Source organism: Panulirus ornatus, chromosome 2 (genome assembly GCF_036320965.1).
Source record: "Panulirus ornatus isolate Po-2019 chromosome 2, ASM3632096v1, whole genome shotgun sequence".
In the NCBI taxonomy this organism is placed as follows: domain Eukaryota; kingdom Metazoa; phylum Arthropoda; class Malacostraca; order Decapoda; family Palinuridae; genus Panulirus; species Panulirus ornatus.
Window position 1 is genome coordinate 102433142 of NC_092225.1, and position 19674 is coordinate 102452815.

At 42.3% G+C, this 19674-nt stretch overlaps 2 protein-coding genes across 3 annotated transcripts; both read left to right on the forward strand.

The window, feature by feature from the left end:
* The first annotated feature begins 18 nt into the window (after positions 1-18).
* Positions 19-7857, forward strand: LOC139753134 (uncharacterized). Of its 2 annotated transcripts, none has more exons than XM_071669288.1 (4): positions 19-1188; positions 1714-1796; positions 3680-3776; positions 7517-7857. In XM_071669288.1, exons 1-4 carry the CDS (start codon positions 70-72, stop codon positions 7673-7675), a joined length of 1458 nt encoding a protein of 485 aa, XP_071525389.1. In that variant the 5' UTR covers positions 19-69; the 3' UTR covers positions 7676-7857. The 2 variants fall into 2 exon arrangements, with proteins under 2 accessions (XP_071525389.1, XP_071525379.1); XM_071669278.1 differs by lacking the exon at positions 7517-7857 and adding an exon at positions 5606-7165.
* An 802-nt stretch (positions 7858-8659) lies between these two features.
* Positions 8660-16811, forward strand: LOC139753143 (caveolin-2-like). Its single transcript, XM_071669302.1, has 5 exons — positions 8660-8744; positions 11504-11622; positions 13040-13122; positions 15653-15749; positions 16389-16811. The coding sequence occupies exons 1-5, from the start codon at positions 8738-8740 to the stop codon at positions 16578-16580; spliced, it is 498 nt and encodes a 165-aa protein (XP_071525403.1). The 5' UTR covers positions 8660-8737; the 3' UTR covers positions 16581-16811.
* Positions 16812-19674: the final 2863 nt, after the last annotated feature.

The window sequence follows — 19674 nt, forward strand, 5'->3', positions numbered from 1 at the left end:
GTATGACACCTGGAAGCCACTGAAGGACAGACACATACGGCACCTAGAGCCACTGAAGGACAGACACTTATGGCACTTGGAGCCACTGAAGGACAGACACATATGGCACCTGGAGCTATTGAAGGACAGACATTTATGGCACCTGGAGCCACTGAAGGACATACACATATGGCACTAGGAGCCACTGATGAGCAAACACTTATGGGACCTGGAACAACTGAAGGACAGACACATATGGCACTAGGAGCCACTGATGAGCAAACACTTATGGGACCTGGAACAACTGAAGGACAGACACATATGGCACTAGGAGCCACTGAAGGACAGACACTTATGGCACTTGGAGCCACTGAAGGACAGACACATATGGCACCTGGAGCTATTGAAGGACAGACACATATGGCAACTGGAGCCATGGCAGTACAGGCACATATGGCACCTGGAACCAACGTGTTATCCGGACACAGACAAACACTGTCTGGTATAGTTACTTCCAAAGACTATACACATCCACCCCCGGGACTCACTACGTCAGGATATACAACATTGTCCACATCAGGAGGTGCACCACACATCCCATCTGTGGTCCTAACGACAAGTCACCCACCGGCACCCGAAACACTGACCCCAGGTCTTCCCTCTGTGCCTCATGGGGTTGTGACCCCGGCGCACGCATCTCATATCCCTGGATTCACTGCCACAGGACACCTGCCCATGACCCCTGGAGTCCTCACTTCAGGTCACACCCCTGTATCTCAAGTCATCGTCGCACAGCACGGGACGGCTGCCCCTGGGGTCATGGCCTCTGGACATGGCCCCTCATTTACTGAAGTCATGGCCACTGGACACGCCCCTGTGTCTACTGGAATCATAGCCACAGGACACGCCCCTTCCTCTGCTGGACTCAGCACCACACAACACATCCTGCAGCCTCCTCTAGACACGACCATGACTGTGAGGAGCACCCAGATACCTCCAGGAAGGTACACGGCGAATGATGGGACGACCTACGTGGTGATGAGCGACCAACAGTATTACCCAGAAGGCCAGAGTGCCGCTGATGTCCTCAATCTCGACGTCGTCCCCGGCAACCCGAGCAAAGCAGAGGTCTCCACCGTCAGGAGAATGCTGAGGAGGATCAAAGCCATTGAGAGACGTAAGGGATGGAATGAACTGAGCTACCTAAGGGTAAGTCTTGAGTCCTTTGTCATTTCTCAATTTCCTATTTCGTTTCTCATTAATTTTCATTCCCAACTTATATTTTTTCGTCAAAACCAAAGGGACACTATTATGATAATCATAGAGTAAGAGACATTGTCACTGTATGTAATTATCAAAATGTCTTTCTCATAAATGTTATTCTTTCACACTTCTTCCAACTTTTCCTGTGATGACAAACACACTGTGGTCGTGAACTGTGTGTTTCGCCTATGAATGTTGATTTACATATTCCTATCATCTTAAACTGATTGTTAGTTTATAAGATATGCTTTACCTGTACCCAAATGGTACTTTCTTTTTCGTCAATATATATTTTAATTACTTCCATTCCTTATTTTCTCATTTAATACACAATTTCATTCATTTTACCTTTTACATCACTATTGCCTCTCATCATTATACTCTGAGTCCACTTTTTCTGTTCATTTCTTCCACTGCTCACTCTTCCTTGTAACCTCCGTCATCACCTGACTGGCGTTTTCTTTCTCCTAGGTGGGTTTCCGTGACGTCATTGTTGAACCAGAAGCTATGTTTACTCCAAAGTTCCTTCGACTTTACACCGCTTGCTTGTACAGGTCAGTATCGCTTATGTACACTTCATTATGACCCCTTTTTCATGCCGGAACCACTTCTCAATAAGGCCAGAATCCCTTTGCTGTAGGTTGTGTCTCCATTACCAGCTATTTCGAGCTATTGTGGCCTATTGGGGGCCATTTTCCCTCCCTTCACTTGAATACTTTCATTAAGGACTTGGCTTGTCAACTGCCAGGGTCATTAGTCAATGTGAAGCTACTTAATCCACCAACCGAATGATCTCTTAACACCTTCAGGTGTGTAAGATAATTCCAAGGCCACATACAGTACGTATATTGTCCATATTGTATTTATACAAGTCACTACTCCTATTACAGTAGTGAGGTCCCACTTTCATTGGTGGCAAGTGTCACTGCATTGCACAGTGGCCCCACTCTTAGTACCCTCAGCATGTCAATAATCCCGTTTCATGTAATTTTCGTTTTGCTAATTAGTGCCACGCTACAAAGGCTATTGCTCTTAATACAGGTCAGTGTCCCCTTCACAAAAGCTTCTACCTTCTTAACAAAGATCATTCACATCATACACAACACACACATCCATCTCAATGTGCCCAAACACTAGCAGACATACCAAACCTGTGCCAGTAATGGCACTCCAAGAACACACCTGCCATGCGCCAGTAATAGCACCCTGAGGACGAGATGCCACCAAGAGCCCATGCCAGGCATAACATGAAAAATCTTTACACCGACACATACACACATAATATAGCTCAGCGTCTTTCATACTTCAAGACTTCTTTTATGCTCTTCGTCTATCTCTTGAATAGTTCAATACTGTTTTCCTTTTCAAAATCCGGTATTCACTTTGTACAGAGCAACTCTCCCTTTGTCTTGTCATCACTAGTTTTGCAAGGTTCAGCAATCTCCCTGTAAAAACAGTACCTCCTTATTCAGAATCAGTATTTTGTGTACATTTTAGTCCATTTTGAGTACAGCAGGTAACGTCCTCTGTGTCGTTTACTTCTCGTTTTGTTGGAAAGATTAATTTCCATCTTTAATATCAATGGTTTTGTCTCCCCTGATAAAGATTAATTTTCTTTTATCCATACTATTGCCTTTTTTCTATAGTATAATATGGTAAACAAAAGCATATTGCGCTGCATTATAAAACCTTAAATTATCTTTAAGCCTAACAGCTAACTCCGTCAAATTCAAGAACGTCCTCATATTAATTGCAGTAAAATATCACTTTGGCAACGCGGCTCTGAGAGCTTGAGATGTTGAGTGATAACATCAAAGATGATAGTAGTGGGGGTCATGAACTTTATGAAGGTCAGGGAAAATGAAAGGTCAATTAACCAAAAAGAAACCTGCTAAAAATCAGTAGAATCCGTGAAACCCTAACTAACCTTTCCATTAGGTAAGATTTATTTTATTTTTCATATCATTTGAAAGGTTTGTTAGCATTCATTTTTCACTTAACATAATTAGGCAGTTACCAGGTGCCTGGAGAGAGTACATGAAATCTTCATAACTAATTGTATTTTCTTACAATTGTGTTACTTTTAAGATGCTTAGCTCAAATTTTTAACTAATCTCCATAACCCTCACCTTTTTCTCCGTATTTGATATCGTAAAATGAAAAGCCCCAAATCATTCTCCACAACTCTTGTTTTAGTTTCTGAAAACTACACCCAATAACGAAGCAGAATCACTCAATATCCAAAGGTATTAAGCGATGGCTAAATTACTTCACATAAATTACATAATTAATAGTATATATGACAATTTACATACAGCTTCAAGATGATGTCCAGCTTTTGTATATAATCCTACTAACATGATAACAAGCTGATAACAACGTCTGTTCAAACAGTGTTATTATAGAGACAATGAAGTTGATCTGTATTTCTGCACAGCTTCCTGCTGAGTTCAGTCTACGCCGTGTTCACCTTCCTGCTCGCTCCGGTTCTGGCAGTGGTGTATGGAATAACCTTCGCTGTTGTCGCCTTTTTTGTAAGTAACTTCACGCTTATGTCAATTTTTTTTACAAGCCATTTTTATTTTAAATACATGTTCTTTGTTACAGGATCACTGATCGATATCATTGATGGTTACTTTTAGTTCATTTCCATAACAAATTCTACGATCAATTTCGTTCAAATTTGATAGAGTATCCCCTATATATCGCAAGATTTCAAGGTTTTACATGGAGTGAGCGAACAGGCTTTACATGAGTTTACATAGACAAACAACAGGAGACCTGATTTGACCACGACTGAGTTGTCTTAAAAAAAAAGGATGGCTCTGAGAGTCGACCTATTTGGCACATGAACAGCTAGTGTTAGTGTTTAGGATACATTCTACACAATACACATCAAGTATCGAAATTGATCACTCACTATTTTTTAAACAAATGGTAACAAATAGTTGGCATGCTGCGTAAAATATTAGAAAATGATTCATGTAATGTCATTCACTCAGTTATACAAAAATCACTTGGGCGTCTCTTGTCCTACTCTCGTTTTCGCTGCTAATTCCTTTATGTACTGTGATTATAACACTTACAAACCCTTCTTAAGGAACACTTAGTCAATTTTTTTGTGATGAAGCAATGCATACCTATTTATTTAGAATACACATGCATTTAAGGAGTCCACTACAGCACAGTTGCACATGGGAAACGTTGTCAGTAATGGCACACCGGGCCTAGGAAGGGCTGTCATTGACATGACTTGTGCCCAGCTTAGTTTTGACGCATCTTTACATACATCAACACACACAAAAAGAAATAATACTAAAGAAAACTTACAATACTTATCAAATTTACAAATCAAAAAGACTTTAGTGTTTTATAGAGTTACAAATTGCAGTAAAGCAACGAATGTAATCAATTACAAATGAGAATTACATCGTGTACATTTATTGGTTCTATTTCTATTATGAGTTGCTAGACATTTACAGGAATGTTTCACAAATTCCAAATCTGTTGATGAATTAGTGTCACTGTAAATAATTTTCGATCATTACATTCTCTCTCTCTCGCTCTCTCTCTCTCTCTCTCTCTCTCTCTCTCTCTCTCTCTCTCTCTCTCTCTCTCTCTCTCTCTCTCTCTCTCTCTCTGTGCGTGTGTGTGTGTGTGTGTGTGTGTGTGTTTCCTGACTCTGCCTACTTCAGGTTGCACAAGTGGAAAATCACCTTTGCTGAGAGAGAGTACAGCCTCTCAACAAACTCTGTTCCAGGGAATCCATCCTGTCCCTTGTTCTGAGTGAATAGGGGTCCCTGTGGGGTAATATCCCCAGTTTATTTCTTGCTTGATGATGATCGGATGAGGGCCTTCTCTCGCTTTGACCCATCCTCGTCCCTAGATTTCAGTGTCTGTCTAGGTCGCCTTGTAAGTTGACACAGTTCTTCCTCCTCGCTTTACACCTCCCTCATCATGACCTTTGTGTCATCTACAAACAGATACAAGTCCATAGCTTTTGGCAAGTCATATGCATACATCAAGAATAGTGGTGGTCCTACACCAGAACCCTGGCGCATATGTTATGAGAGAGAGAGAGAGAGAGAGAGAGAGAGAGAGAGAGAGAGAGAGAGAGAGAGAGAGAGAGAGAGAGAGAGAGAGAGAGAGAGAGACGCCCGGGATAAACCATCCATCTGTTGTCAGTAGCGCCATAGTCTCACCAAACTTTTTTTGTAGAGAGGGTTGGTATTCTGAACCTTTTTCGTATGATTAATATCTTTCGGCTTTTTGCCTCTCTCTTTTTAAGCCTTTATCAGTTATGTAGTTCTAGTTTAACTCCCTCCTGCTTTCTTTCTCTCTCTCCCTCTCCTCCCTGGCCTAGGGTGTGTGGGTGTTCGGGCCAGTGTTCAGGGTGTACAAGACATTGATGGCCGCCGTGTACCGCTGCCTCGAGGTCCTCTGCTTCACCTTCATCGCCCCGGTCATGGCTCCCATCGGCCTCTGCTTCTCAAATATCTTCGTCAAGTACCAGAAGATTGTCGACGACCCAAGTGCCCTCCCTCCTGACCAGGTGGTGAAGATAGTGTGACAAAGAGAAGAGAACTAAGAGGGTTTAATTTGTTGACGTAACCGAACCAAGAAAACGACGAAATGTTCAAGTCACCCAGAGAACATGTTGATTCCCATGAGCACGATAGTATGGCCACTGGGTACGATGGTGTGATTCTTGCATACGATAACCTGGCTACGCCATCATACTTAGTGGTCGTACTGTCTTGCTAAAGGGTCGTACCGTCTTGCTCAAGTGTCGTATTGTAGTGCTCGAGGGTCGTACCGTCGTGCCTAAGGGACTGACTTACTGACGAAGTTTTCGCAGAAACGCGTAAATGAAGCACAGTGTTGAAGTTATTTGGAGCCCGCGCCGAAGCTGTTTCAGAGCCAGTTCGAGTCTTGAAATGCTCTTAATGTGATATCGCTTCTCCCATAATGGTGACAAGGATGTTGTCAGTCTGAACCATATTGACCACGACATCGTATTCATAGTGATAACGAGACGTCATTTGGCCGAGAAACCGTAATGATAATGATTCCAAAATAGATTCAATCGCTTGGTTTGATTATGGTTCCAAAATAAGAATCAGTCGCTTGATTTGATAATGATTCCTGACAAAAATTCAGTCGCTTGGTTCTGATTCAGAGGTACGGACGTCGATAGTGGGGGCGAACACAAGCGATGCTGTGTCCAGCACTCTCATGAAAATGGTATCAAAGCTGAGATATTTTGAGACTGAAGATGTCGTAAAATCCACATTGTTCTTCACCTGGTGTTTACAGTCCCATGAGCCTCTCATGAAGTCTGTTGACGACTGAAGTCCCTCCCAACACAAACGTTCAGACACACTACACTGCCAGAGGCTTAAGAGGTGGAAGTAGCTACATCCATAGCTTTCCATAGAGACTGTTTCAGTTTGTTTTGTAGTTCAGGATAAAAAGTTTCATAACTTTTTTATATAAACTTGATTATCTATCAGTGGATATCTTCCTCACCAAAAAAATTAAGACACTTCTAGATTTTCAGTGTCGAGGAGTATTTGCTTCAAGCCAGTTGTATAAGAAGTTGAAAACACACTTGTGGTAAATTCTTTTATACAGAAGTTTTCATGGAACGTCGACTGCATTAGTGGTATTTGATTCACTTCTATGACAAAAGTTTTCTTGATCCTCCCAGTGCATTGTGGGACAGTAAATTGATACACAGTCCTTACCATCCTCATCTTATGGTGGTAGATCAATAGGTTAATGAATTGATTAGCAATCAGCTTCGTTTGTTAGACTAATAGATGACAACATACGAAGCGTTAGTTGGACTGGTAGTTTAAATTTGTGAATGGTAACTGAAATGAAGTTAAACTTCAATGTTTCGTGTAGCTTATATGACGAAGTTTATGTGACAGTAAATATTATGATATCTGCTCCTTCTTTCACTCGACCTCTGCTATCAGTATACAGACGTGTGTCGACAGATAAGCAGCCAGCAGACACACAACACCAGAAGCCTATCTTTACTTTAATCTGGAGTTCCATACTGTAAAAAGAAAAAGAAGGAACTGACGGGTAAATGCCTCTCTCTCTCTCTCTCTCTCTCTCTCTCTCTCTCTCTCTCTCTCTCTCTCTCTCTCTCTCTCTCTCTCTCTCTCTCCCAGTCCTGACCCTCGGGTACCAGCCGAGCCCCTGACACCCCCCCCCACACACACATACGCACGTACGTACACCTGCGTCTTTCTCCCTGCAGAACATGTGGGTGTTCGGGCCCATCTTCCGCACGTACAAGACAGTCATGGCTATGGTGTACTTCATCTGCCGGCCCCTGCTGCTGGAGGGCGTCAGGCTACCGCACCACCAGGAGCAACGAGAGCAGCAGCAGGAGCAGCAAGGGAGTTTCCATGTATAAGGAAACCCTGGAAGTGAGGGAAGTCAGCAGATGTTGCTTCATGATAACTTGGACTTAGAATGACCATGAAGATTATATTTTTCATTCTTTTACGTTTAACTGATCTGTTCTTTTAAGAAACTATTGGCTCTGAAAAAATACTATGAATATCATTTTTCATTTGAGCTTTACATATAAACATAAACATTAGGTATGTTTACTCTTGTTGTGTTAGCTTTTATTGATTTTTCATATACATAAACCCCAGGACCCGTTTTATCGGGTTCCTGCAGCTTCGAAGCTGCGCTCCGGTCACTAGTATGGAAATGTTGGACTTCTTTAAATCAAAAAGTTCCTCGACGATAATGTTCTCCCTTTCGTTAACTGACGGTGATACATCCTCGCGAAAGGTGACTTTTCTCTAGTGATGTACCCACGAGCTGACGGAGTCCGGTAACACACACACACACACACACACACACACACACACACACATATATATATATATATATATATATATATATATATATATATATATATATATATATATATATATATATATATATATATATATATATAACTTTCTATGCAGATTGCCTAAAGAATTTAACTTTGTACTTCTGTGTCCACTGAACATCTTCATCTTGTGAAATCTTACCAAAATTTATTACATGATTTAATGCCATGAATAAAATGTTTGTTACGTCTTCAGTTTTTCTTCTTACTGGGCCAACACTCTCAGTGTTGAGGGTTCACAACGCGCAAGAGACACCTTCCTCTGGTGGCCTGAGTTTCTGATTCGCCTGAGTCATATCTTATCTCCAAATCCTGTGTTCCGCCGCCACCCTCTCTTGGCAAAGACATTTTCAGTCGTAATGAAACGTTTCGAAAGATTCGGACGAAGCATCCATGACGAAGCCTCGTCCGTCTTTGGGGGATAGAGCAACGTTTGTTTCAAATTGCTTCGGTCTCATGATTCAAACAGTGGGTCGAACCATCTCGGGGTGTGGGTCAGTCTCACGTGTACCAACCCGGCTACCACGCTCTGCCGAGAACTGCAGATATTCTGCCGAAACAGACAACATGACAGGTAATTCTGCACGGTATATGCATAGTGTCTCTGGTGTTTCCTGCGGAGGGCGAGTGCAAAGGCTAGTGATGAAGTACTGGCAAATATCAGTGATATCCTCCAGTAGGTTTGTCTGTCAGCGGATGCCGGGAGTGTTCGTTCATGTAGTGGACAGAGGATCAGCGCTGCGAACGATGCTAAGTGTCCGAATATATGAACGTACGTACGCAGGTGTTGATGACGGTCTTATCAAGAACGTAGTTAACTTAAAATGTTTGAAGTCTGTCATTCTATGGTCATTCTGACGTGCGCTGGAATATGATCATTGTTTTCCTGAGTGTGAGCGGTGTAAAAGCCTCGGATGAGACAGCGAAGCAGTTGGATCAGACGCTCCGAACCAGCGAATCCCGAGACATGGATCCAGTAGGTTACATTTATCATGTGGAACACATAACGGGGTACCTTCTTCCTCGTTTGCTGCTCCACCTCTTCCAACTTTCTCTTGTTATCATGAGACAAAAGTAAAGTTGCAAAGATTTATTGATTACGGAAGGTGAGGGGGGTATTGCGAACGCATTCCCGAACACGTTTCGATACTGTTGAAGCTCCTCCTTCGATGCCTGACTCATGAAGAGGTCGAAACCATATGTTTTTATATACTTCATAACGTAAAAGAGATACCCAAGGATTTCTTGATTACACCAAAATGCATCATCTGCTTATTAGTGTATATAATCCAAACTCGCTGTGTAATGTAAGAGAATTTGAAGTCATCGCTGTTATGAAGTCTCCTCCTGAACAAAACATCCGAGATAGTAGCCTAGCCATGGCCTTGATGGCCCTCACTGTTGATCGGACCTTCAGCCTAACCAAACAACCAGCCGTGGCCTCGTCGTGTTCCAACCATCAGCCTAACCAAACAGCCAGCCGTAGCCTCGTCGTATTCCAACCCATCTTGGCTTTGAAGTAGCAACATTCACTATGAAAACTACCATTATGGGCAAATTAACCATTTGATAGACTCAACCTCGCTGTCAAGTATAATAAACGGACAATACTTTCGTGGTTGTAGATGAATAGCAAGTTTGGAGAACACAAAAGGACCGAAAACTCCAGTAATATTTCCATTTGTTCTTCGTGATAATGGTGACGTGTGAGTCAGGTTTGATGCATAGAGAAGCTCTCCTTCAGGAAACGACTTAGGGAGATGGACGACCCTAAAGTTTCAAGGCACCTTTACTCGAAGTCCAGTTGGCTGGAGGTGATGTTCCCAAGTCCAGGTGGCTAGAGATGGAGCATCCAGGTCCAGGTGGCTAGAGATGGAGCATCCAGGTCCAGGTGGCTTGAGATGGAGCTTCCAGGTCCAGGTGGCTTGAGATGGTGTTCCCAAGTCCAGGTGGCTGGAGATGGAGCTTCCAGGTCCAGATGGCTTGAGATGGAGCATCCAGGTCCAGGTGGCTGGAGATGGTGTTCCCAAGTCCAGGTGGCTGGAGATGGAGCTTCCAGGTCCAGGTGGCTTGAGATGGAGCTTCCAGGTCCAGGTGGCTTGAGATGGAGCACCCAAGTTCAGGTGGCTGGAAATGAGGTTTCCAGATCCAGGTGGCTGGAAATGGAGCTTCCAGGTCCAGGTGGCTGGAAATGGAGCTTCCAGGTCCGGGTGGCTGGAAATGAGGTTTCCAGGTCCAGGAAACTGGAGGTAAAAGCTATGAGATAAACCTAACAAGAGCTCTTGGTAGTTTGGTGATCAAGAAAAAAGTTCGAAAAAGATGAAATATGAAGGATAATGGCCATACAGATTCGTAATTCGTTTATCGCATTTAACCTGATTTTTACCATCAGACGTGATAAATATATAGTCGTTTCTCAACTTAACAAAAATTATTACATTTTACTGTATATATGTTTTGAAGGTGTTTGTATTATCATCATTATCATATATATATATATATATATATATATATATATATATATATATATATATATATATATATATATATATATATATATATATATCGTCTTATCATAACTTTTACATATATTTGGATATTCACTTAGTTTAATATGGCAAAGAAGGACCTACAACAAGCTGATCAACTAAATAACCAGACAGGTTTGTTGTTCCATCTTAACGACCTAACAACACAACTGTTATCAATAACTTCTACAGAATAATGACCCTTGAATATTCATCGACCCTAACGAACCAATCACGCCAGTAATATAGCAGTCTGACTGTGGACAAGACGTAACAATCACCCTCATTACTAAACCTTACAAGCCTAGCAGTTGTAAATATCGACCACAACTAATTACACTTTCAAATCAGACATTCATCACTAACGAGCCAGTAAAGTGATTAGTAAACAATACATTCATGTCAAGCAACTCTGACTATATAACGACCCAAACAGACATTATTAGCTACCCTTCTAGTTCTGTTATTCCTCACTAACATCCCAAAGTAATCAACTCAGTTAACGACCTTTGCAAGCCAGTCATTCTTCACTAATTGCCCAAAGTAATTTACTCAGTTAACGACCCTTACAAGCCAGTCATTCTTCACTAACGACCCAAAGTGATTAACGGTTAACGCCTCCTCCAATCCAGTTATCCCTCACCAACGACCCAGACAGTGATTTACTCAGTTGACAACCCTACCAAATCAGTTACTCTTCACTAACGACCCAAAGTAAATGACTCAGTCAACTCCCCTTCCTAGGCACTTAACTCAGTCAAACCCCCCTTCTGAGGCACTTAACTATGGCTCACCCGTCTCTCAGCTCTCCCCAGATGGAAAGCTCAGCTGGAGCAGGAGCTGAGCTGGACGGACGCAGGCGTAGCCTTGTGTCAAGACATACCAAAGGAACGCGACCCACTCGGCTTCAACACCTGTCTCAACGTACGTAAACAAACAGATGGCAAGACGGAGGCATGACACGGTCCACGACGAGGGTATCTGTTGATCTGATCTGATCCGTGTTAGGTATGGGGTAGCACATCTCCTCCCTGCCCACCTCGTCCTCCGGCTCAACAACAGGGAAGGAAGGAGGGAAAGCAGAGGAAATACACTATGTATGCAGGTGTAGGGAAAGTGGTGGCGCCGATTGCCCGATTGTACGGGGGTTGTGGAGGATCAGGGGTTGTGGAGAGGGTGTGGCTTGTATACGTGGTTGTTGTTAAGGTTTGCGGGGGTTTTGTTAGGATGACTAGATGTTATAGGGACGATGTGAGTTGTGTAGGTAGTTGTTGATTTTTGTTCGGGGTTGTGGGTAGCCTCTGTGATGGACTACGTGAGGTACAAAAGTGGTTGTTGGGACTTGTGGTTGTGAAGGAACGCTTAACCTTTGAGGACTTTTGGAGTTATGATGTTATTCATGTGCAGGATTTTTTGTAGGAGATGCTAGTGTTCTCATATGGTTACGGTAGTTTTTGAAGGATATAAAAAGTTGTAGGAAAGGCTTTCCGGTTGTTATGGAGCAGTGGGATACCAATGGTGGTGTTAAGGTGTTGTGAGAGGTTCGTACTCGATTAACCAGTGAGAATGGGAAACGAGTGTGTTGTGAATTCGTTGTGAAAATTTCTGTAATAGGGTTAGAGTATAGATAGATAGGAGAGTTACAGAGGAACCTTATGGTTATGGTAGAGGTTTTAAAAGGCTCTAAATGAGTTTTCAGTGGCTTAAGACGTTTAAAGGAGATTTGATAAGGTTTGTAAAGGGTTTTGGTGATTCTAAGAAGTTATGAAAATATTGTGAGAGATTTTCAATGAGTGTAAAAGGCTGTGAAATGAATTTTATAGATTAGTGAGGAGTTTTGAGTGGGTGTGAGAAGATTGTTGCAGGTTGTAAAGAAGCAGAGAGGTTGTGAGAGAGATGGAAAGATATGGAAGACGCAGAAAGGTTTTAAAAGTGTATGATGAGTATTCGGGTTATGACTGAATGACAAGAGTTGTACCAACATTGCTAAACTTGTCAGGAGGATTGTGGAACATTAAACATGTATTTTGCTGGATTGCTAGAGTTGTAGGAAAGTTGTGGGAGGGTTGAAAAGGGGTTATGGATGTGTTAAGAATTGTGAAATGATTACAATTTATGACCGAAGGAAGTGCTATAGTAAAGAAGGTTTCTATACTCGTATGATGTGATTTGATTAACGTTTTATTATTGTCATCAAATTGTGAAGATATAGATATCATTTGGTTAATTGGTTGTCTCCGATACAGTGTGGAGTTGAGGTACTGGATTTTGGGGGAACTGTATGAGATAAAGAAGATATCCATTAATTAACTGCTTTTTCCTATTTTTCCTCTCGCTACAGATGGAGTTCGCTGTGATCTTCTACGAGCCGGCGCACCAGCACTCACCACGGGTCGCCTGGTGTTGCAACTATCTCTCCTACAAGTATGGATTGTTCTCTGCCTCAGTCTTGTAGTTTCGCCTCACTCCCCATCGTAGATATCCAGGCAATTTTCCTCTTCCACAAGAGCATTTGTTGTAGATATCTGAACATCAGTCTTCTGAACACTGAGTCGGTAAACTATTTTTGCCTACCTCGGTTATGTTAGGATGTGATCCTTAACACTTGGCTCAGAGTTAGCTAGGATGCGATCCTTAACACTTGCCTCAGAGCAGGTTAAACGACTTCAATCCATTTAGCTTAGGAAGGAGAGGGTGAGACGTGATCTGATACAAGTATTTATATTGATCAAAGGCTTTGATGCTTTTCATATATCGTAGTAATGGATACAACTCGTGGGCAAACGCTTTATCTCAAATGAGTAGTTTTTATTCAACAGGTAGTTACCTTATGGAACAATTTGTCATTCACAGTGGCTGAAAGCGGTACTATGTATACGTTTAAGAATAGACTTGATGAATACTTCGCTTTAAGCTGACGACTTACATTATGTGTGCCTCCATAGTGAAAATAACAATATGCATGCCATTCTCTTTGAATTATCTGTATACTTTCTAACTTTTACATCATCTATGAGTTTCTGATATTTTACACTACCACAATCAGTCTCGAAAGGATCTAACTGACCGCTGTTGTTTGAATTCCTTTGTATTCTTTGTATTAATAGATGAGTGTATCAGAAATCTTTAAGCTGGACAGGAAGGAAATCAAAACTTTAGAAATCCTGGGTAAAGTTTATACATGAGTTGGACATACATGTAATGTAGCTCGCTCAGAGCTTCCTCCACCTTGAGCACGGAAAAGGAAACAGTTGGAAGGTAGAGATAACGCAACGCGCTACCTGTTGATAGGCTTCCATACTTGAAGGTCCGATCACCAGTCATGGCCGGGTTCGAGTTTTGAAAACGCTCGTTATTGTTTGTACACACAAGAGAATTCGTGGCTGAAGCCCACGACACCTGTACAGAAAAACTAGGAAACACGCTAAAGCTAATCACAAACTATAGACACAACGGTATTAAGACATCAATTGAAATATTAACATAACTGAGATTATAAGTGACTATTTCTCATGGGCGTCACATCATCAGTACGAGTAGCACCGTGGAGACGGTTAGACTCGCTGTCTGTTATTAAGTAATGCAAGTCATAGAGGGAAGCAACTCAGTGATGCACTCAACGTAAACGTTGGTATTCACTCACTGTAGCTGTTGTACTCACCGTGGCCGTTCGTACTCACTATGGATGGGTAAACTACGAATTACAAAAGCGGCTGGACCACAAGGCTCCTGACTGTGCGAATTGGCTGTTGACCAGGGATGGGTTATGGGATGGTTTAAACCTCCTTTGAAAGATATTAATAATATGGTTGCCCAATATATTCTAAATAGATTATATATAACTCTCACGTCCTTGCGTATTTTTTTTTCGAAATGATTAATAAGATATACAAACGTTCATGTTTCACTGACTTATTTCACCTCTGTAGCTGTGTAATCTTATTTCATTTTCCTTGTTCTCTTCTATTCGGATATGAAGTTGATTTCAAAACCAAGTATTCAGTTTTTTTACTACAAAAACGATACCTTATCTTTACTAATGCAAGTTTGCTTAATTGCAACTGGATAGAGATTAAAGGAAAAAAATCTGGAATAAGAATGACCTTTTGTTATGTAATTATCAAATGAGAATAAATTTTCAATGTATAGCTTTAGGGGAGCAGAGAGACCGTGTTGGAGATGGAAGGATGGAGTGAGTGAGATAGTGATCGGGGCTTGAACATCTAGGGGGTTGAGGCGCGTGCATGGGTTGGAGTGAGTTGGAACGATGTGGTATACTGGGCTCGACGTGCCGCCAATGGACTGAACCAGGGCATGTGAAGCGTCCGGGGTAAACCATGGAAAGGCCTGTGGGGCCTGGATGTGGAAAGGGAGCTGTGGTTTCGGTGCAGTGCACATGACAGTTAGAGAATGGATGTGAGCGGAGGATGCAGCCTTTCGAACTTCGCTTATTCCTTACGCTACCTCACTAACGCTGGAGAAGACGATGAAGTATGAAAGATCTTTAATCAATTATCCGTTCTGGATATATATATATATATATATATATATATATATATATATATATATATATATATATATATATATATATATATATATATATTATACAAACATCCAACAGCCAAGATCGAACCCGGGACCCCTGTGCAACAGGCGGGAGGGGTCTCGAGTTCGATCCTGGCTGTTGGAGGATTGTATACTCTATGAAGGTGCGCGTGCATGTGCACTTAGTTCATATATATATATATATATATATATATATATATATATATATATATATATATATATATATATATATATATATATATATATATATATATTATATATATATATATATATATATATATATATATATATATATATATATATATATATATATATATATATATATATATATATATATATATATATAATGTTGCTCCGCTGATCTTTTTCCTTCTCTCGTGCCCTCAAGGTTGACTCTAACTTTCGTGTACAACGCCCTGGTATGTATGTTGCTGCCCTGCTGCTCCTGCATCTACGGCGTCTGCTTCGGCTGCCTCGAGTACCTGGTGAGTCCAGCGCCCGGGTGTAAAATGTGTGTGTGTGTGTGTTGCAGGGTAAGTTAGGATCACGTATGAGGCATCACAAGTTGTTTTAAAACAGAATAATATTATGATATATTATGTTTGACGCCTATTTTGTTTTCTAACCTAACTTATCCTATAACTGCCCTTAACTTACCAAAGCATAAACCAAAATAACTCATCGTATAACAGGCCTAGACTTAGCCTAAGCATAATCCAAGATAGAGCAGCCTAGTTATTACAACCTGACCTAACCTAACCTAACCTAACCAAAGCTTATCATGATGTCAAATTTGATGTGATAGCTTCAACTGATGAGGTGTTTCCCTAATGTAATTTAACCGGACCGAACTTAAACGAACCAGGATAGCAAAGTTCCGATATCGTGAAGTTAACATGGGGAGGGTTGATGGGTTCTTAGCGTCATCATCATACTGAATTAGTTACGTGCTCTCTCTCTCTCTCTCTCTCTCTCTCTCTCTCTCTCTCTCTCTCTCTCTCTCTCTCTCTCTCTCTCTCTCTTCTCTCTCTCTCTCTCTCTCTCTCTCTCTCTCTCTCTCTCTCTCTCTCTCTCTCTCTCTCTCTCTCTCTCTCTCTCTCTCATCATTATCTATGCCCCTGCAGGAGTCTTGGTGCTGGCACCCGCAACTGCGTTGCTTGGACATGATCGTCGGGAGCATCTTGCCCTTCCTCCGCCTCCTGGTTCGGACGTGGCTGGAGCCTCTGGTGTGGTCATTCGGCGCCTTCTTCAGGAACATCAAGGTGCAGCACCTGCGGCTTCCTGAAGACGCTACCGACAGCATCTTCGTGGTGTGAGGGTGTGGTCTTCCGCGCCTTCTTCAGGAGAAATTATTCTGAGGATGACACCATTCATCTCTTTAGCGCGATGGGATGCCCTTGAGCTCGACTCTACGAGGTCAAAAGACAGTGGTACGACCCTGGAGAATGAGGGGGTATGACCCTCTGACCTACCATATATGTTAACATGTTCATTTTGCCCTCTAAAAAAACTGCAACGTATTCTTCTTAAAGGTCTTTATTAAAACACTGAGTGAATTTTAATTCTTGCTTCCTAATTTGCTCAATTTATTAAAGTTTAAGATGAAGGACAAAAATAGATGAATTATATATTCACTTGATTTTCATTTTAAAGATTTTTTCTTTGATTCTATATTAGATATTTGTAATGCTATTCTATCCCTTCACAACCACAATAACGGAGTATTAGATTCAAGAATATGTGAACAGCAACAGAGTCAACGCCAGAGAGGAAGGGTCGCATCACTGGACGACCTCAGACCAGGAGGACATAGACCTCATCCATCTAGCGACCGACCATGATACATCCGTCGAGGTAAACCATCAAGGATGAGCCGAGTGGGTGAGGACAACATCAGGCAAACCAGCAGAACAGACAACAAGAGCATTAACCTAAATATCCTCTCGTGGAATATTCAGCGAATCAGGCACAAAACTCACCTCCTGCAAACAGGTGCGTCTGAAGAAAACTTCGACATCATACTGCTACAGGAAACATTCCTCCAGTACCACCACAACTTCCAGGCTAGCGGCTACGATGTCTATGGGAAACATTAGGAACAAGAACGAACAAGAGGATGCGTGATCTTGCGTCCAGGCCATACAACAAACGCCGTGTGGCCAAGATGTCGCGAGACAAACCATCACAGTAACTCTGCAGGAGCCGGATGTCGCCTTCTACACATTCACAATAATCAAAGAAGTTTACTGGACTTAACACAATTATCTGCCCCTGGCCGCAGATCACCACATACTAGTAGGATATCAACACTCATCATCCCTTCCCGAACTAGAAAAGCCCCATAGATTGAGACGAGCTACACGTATACCTCACATAACGAAGACGAGCTACACCTATACCTCACATAACGAAGACGAGCTACACCTATACCTCACATAAAGAAGACGAGCTACACCTATACCTCACATAACGAAGACGAGCTACACCTAACCTCACATAACGAAGACGAGCTACACCTAACCTCACATAACGAAGACGAGCTACACCTATACCTCACATAAAGAAGACGAGCTACACCTATACCTCACATAACGAAGACGAGCTACACCTAACCTCACATAACGAAGACGAGCTACACCTATACCTCACATAACGAAGACGAGCTACACCTAACCTCACATAACGAAGACGAGCTACAACTATACCTCACATAACGAAGACGAGCTACACCTAATCTCACATAACGAAGACGAGCTACACCTATACCTCACATAACGAAGACGAGCTACACCTATACCTCACATAACGAAGACGAGCTACACTTATACCTCACATAACGAAGACGAGCTACACCTATACCTCACATAACGAAGACGAGCTACACCTATACCTCACATAACGAAGACGAGCTACACCTATACCTCACATAACGAAGACGAGCTACACCTATACCTCACATAACGAAGACGAGCTACACCTATACTTGACATAAAAGACTTGGCCTCGAGATGAGTCCAGCCAAGCCAAAAACTATGGCCATCTGTCCAGCCACGCCAAACGGGTTGCTCTCCATTCAGAACACATGGAGAGTCTGAGTGGATACCTATCAATGTCTTGGAGTCTTCTGCTTCAACCACAAGCTCACCCTCGAGCCGCGACTGGAACATCTCAGACACAGGGCAAGAAGCAAACACTAGGAAGAGCAAGTAGCCAAGTTGGAAGTCATAAACAAACAAAGTTCTCAGGACTATGTTTGGAGCACCCATGTAGACCAGCAGCACCTGCAGCCTACACACGGAGACTGACCTGCCGTCGTCCTTGGTAGTACGGGTCAGGTAGACGACAGCCAGGCTTCTGGCCAAGACCTGCAGATCGGAGACACGCCCGCAGCTGCAGAGAGAGAGAGAGAAAAAAAAAAATGACTACCGTCCTTCACCACGACAGCAGGCTGCGAGGAGCCACCTGGACACATGAAGCAGCCAGTGTCAATCCGACGTCTACAAGAAGCCACATATAGAATGAACATCACAGACGCACGTCACAATGAGGATGCACCAACACCACCACCATGGAGCCCTCAGACGACTATTATCTTCAGGAGAAGCCCAGATAGATGAAACTACGACCTCTCTGGAAAGAAAGTATATGCTGCTATCTCTAAACTATGTCGTATACAAAGTACACAAAATTGATATAGCATTCCAATCGCAGCATCATAGACTTCCAACACTACCACTTCGGCTGAGAACAGAAGTATTTTGGCAATGTTCCTGCATGACGAAGTTATACTCTAAAAAAAGGACTATCTGCCATTGACCCTAATGATGCTGCTGCATACAGGAAGGTCAGTGACCTCAGTGCTGGTGGTAGATGTGAGGCTATGTTTCGTAAGTAAACTTTGGGAGATAAGGAGAAAATATTTCGCTTTGACTTTTGAGCGTTCTTACTGGAATTTTGTTCACGAATGAAGAAGAGATTTACACTGATGACAACACTGTCAATGGTGCAAATCAATGAAATCAGAGAAGCTCTTTCCCCTTAGAGGAGCAACGAGTCTGTAGTAAAACTGGCACTCTATTTTCCCACAATCGTGAGACAAGAAGACTTGGATAAGCTGCAGGATCAGTGGAGGGATTTATTGTATGTTAAAGAATCCTTGAAAAGCATGAGTGATACGACTACAACTTTCTGGTCTAAACTACGAATAATTGATAATGATAACTGTCGATGCAAATTCAGTCTTCTTTCAATCTTTATGTGCAACTTTTTGGCTCTGCCTCACTCTTCTGCAGGTGTTGAGAGGGGAAGTTTTCCCAGCAGACTTCATGTGTCCACTCCAGCCACTTGCCTTCCTGCAAAGCAAGCTATCGCAGTACAGAAGGAGCCTTATCACCAGTGGCAGCCCTGGAC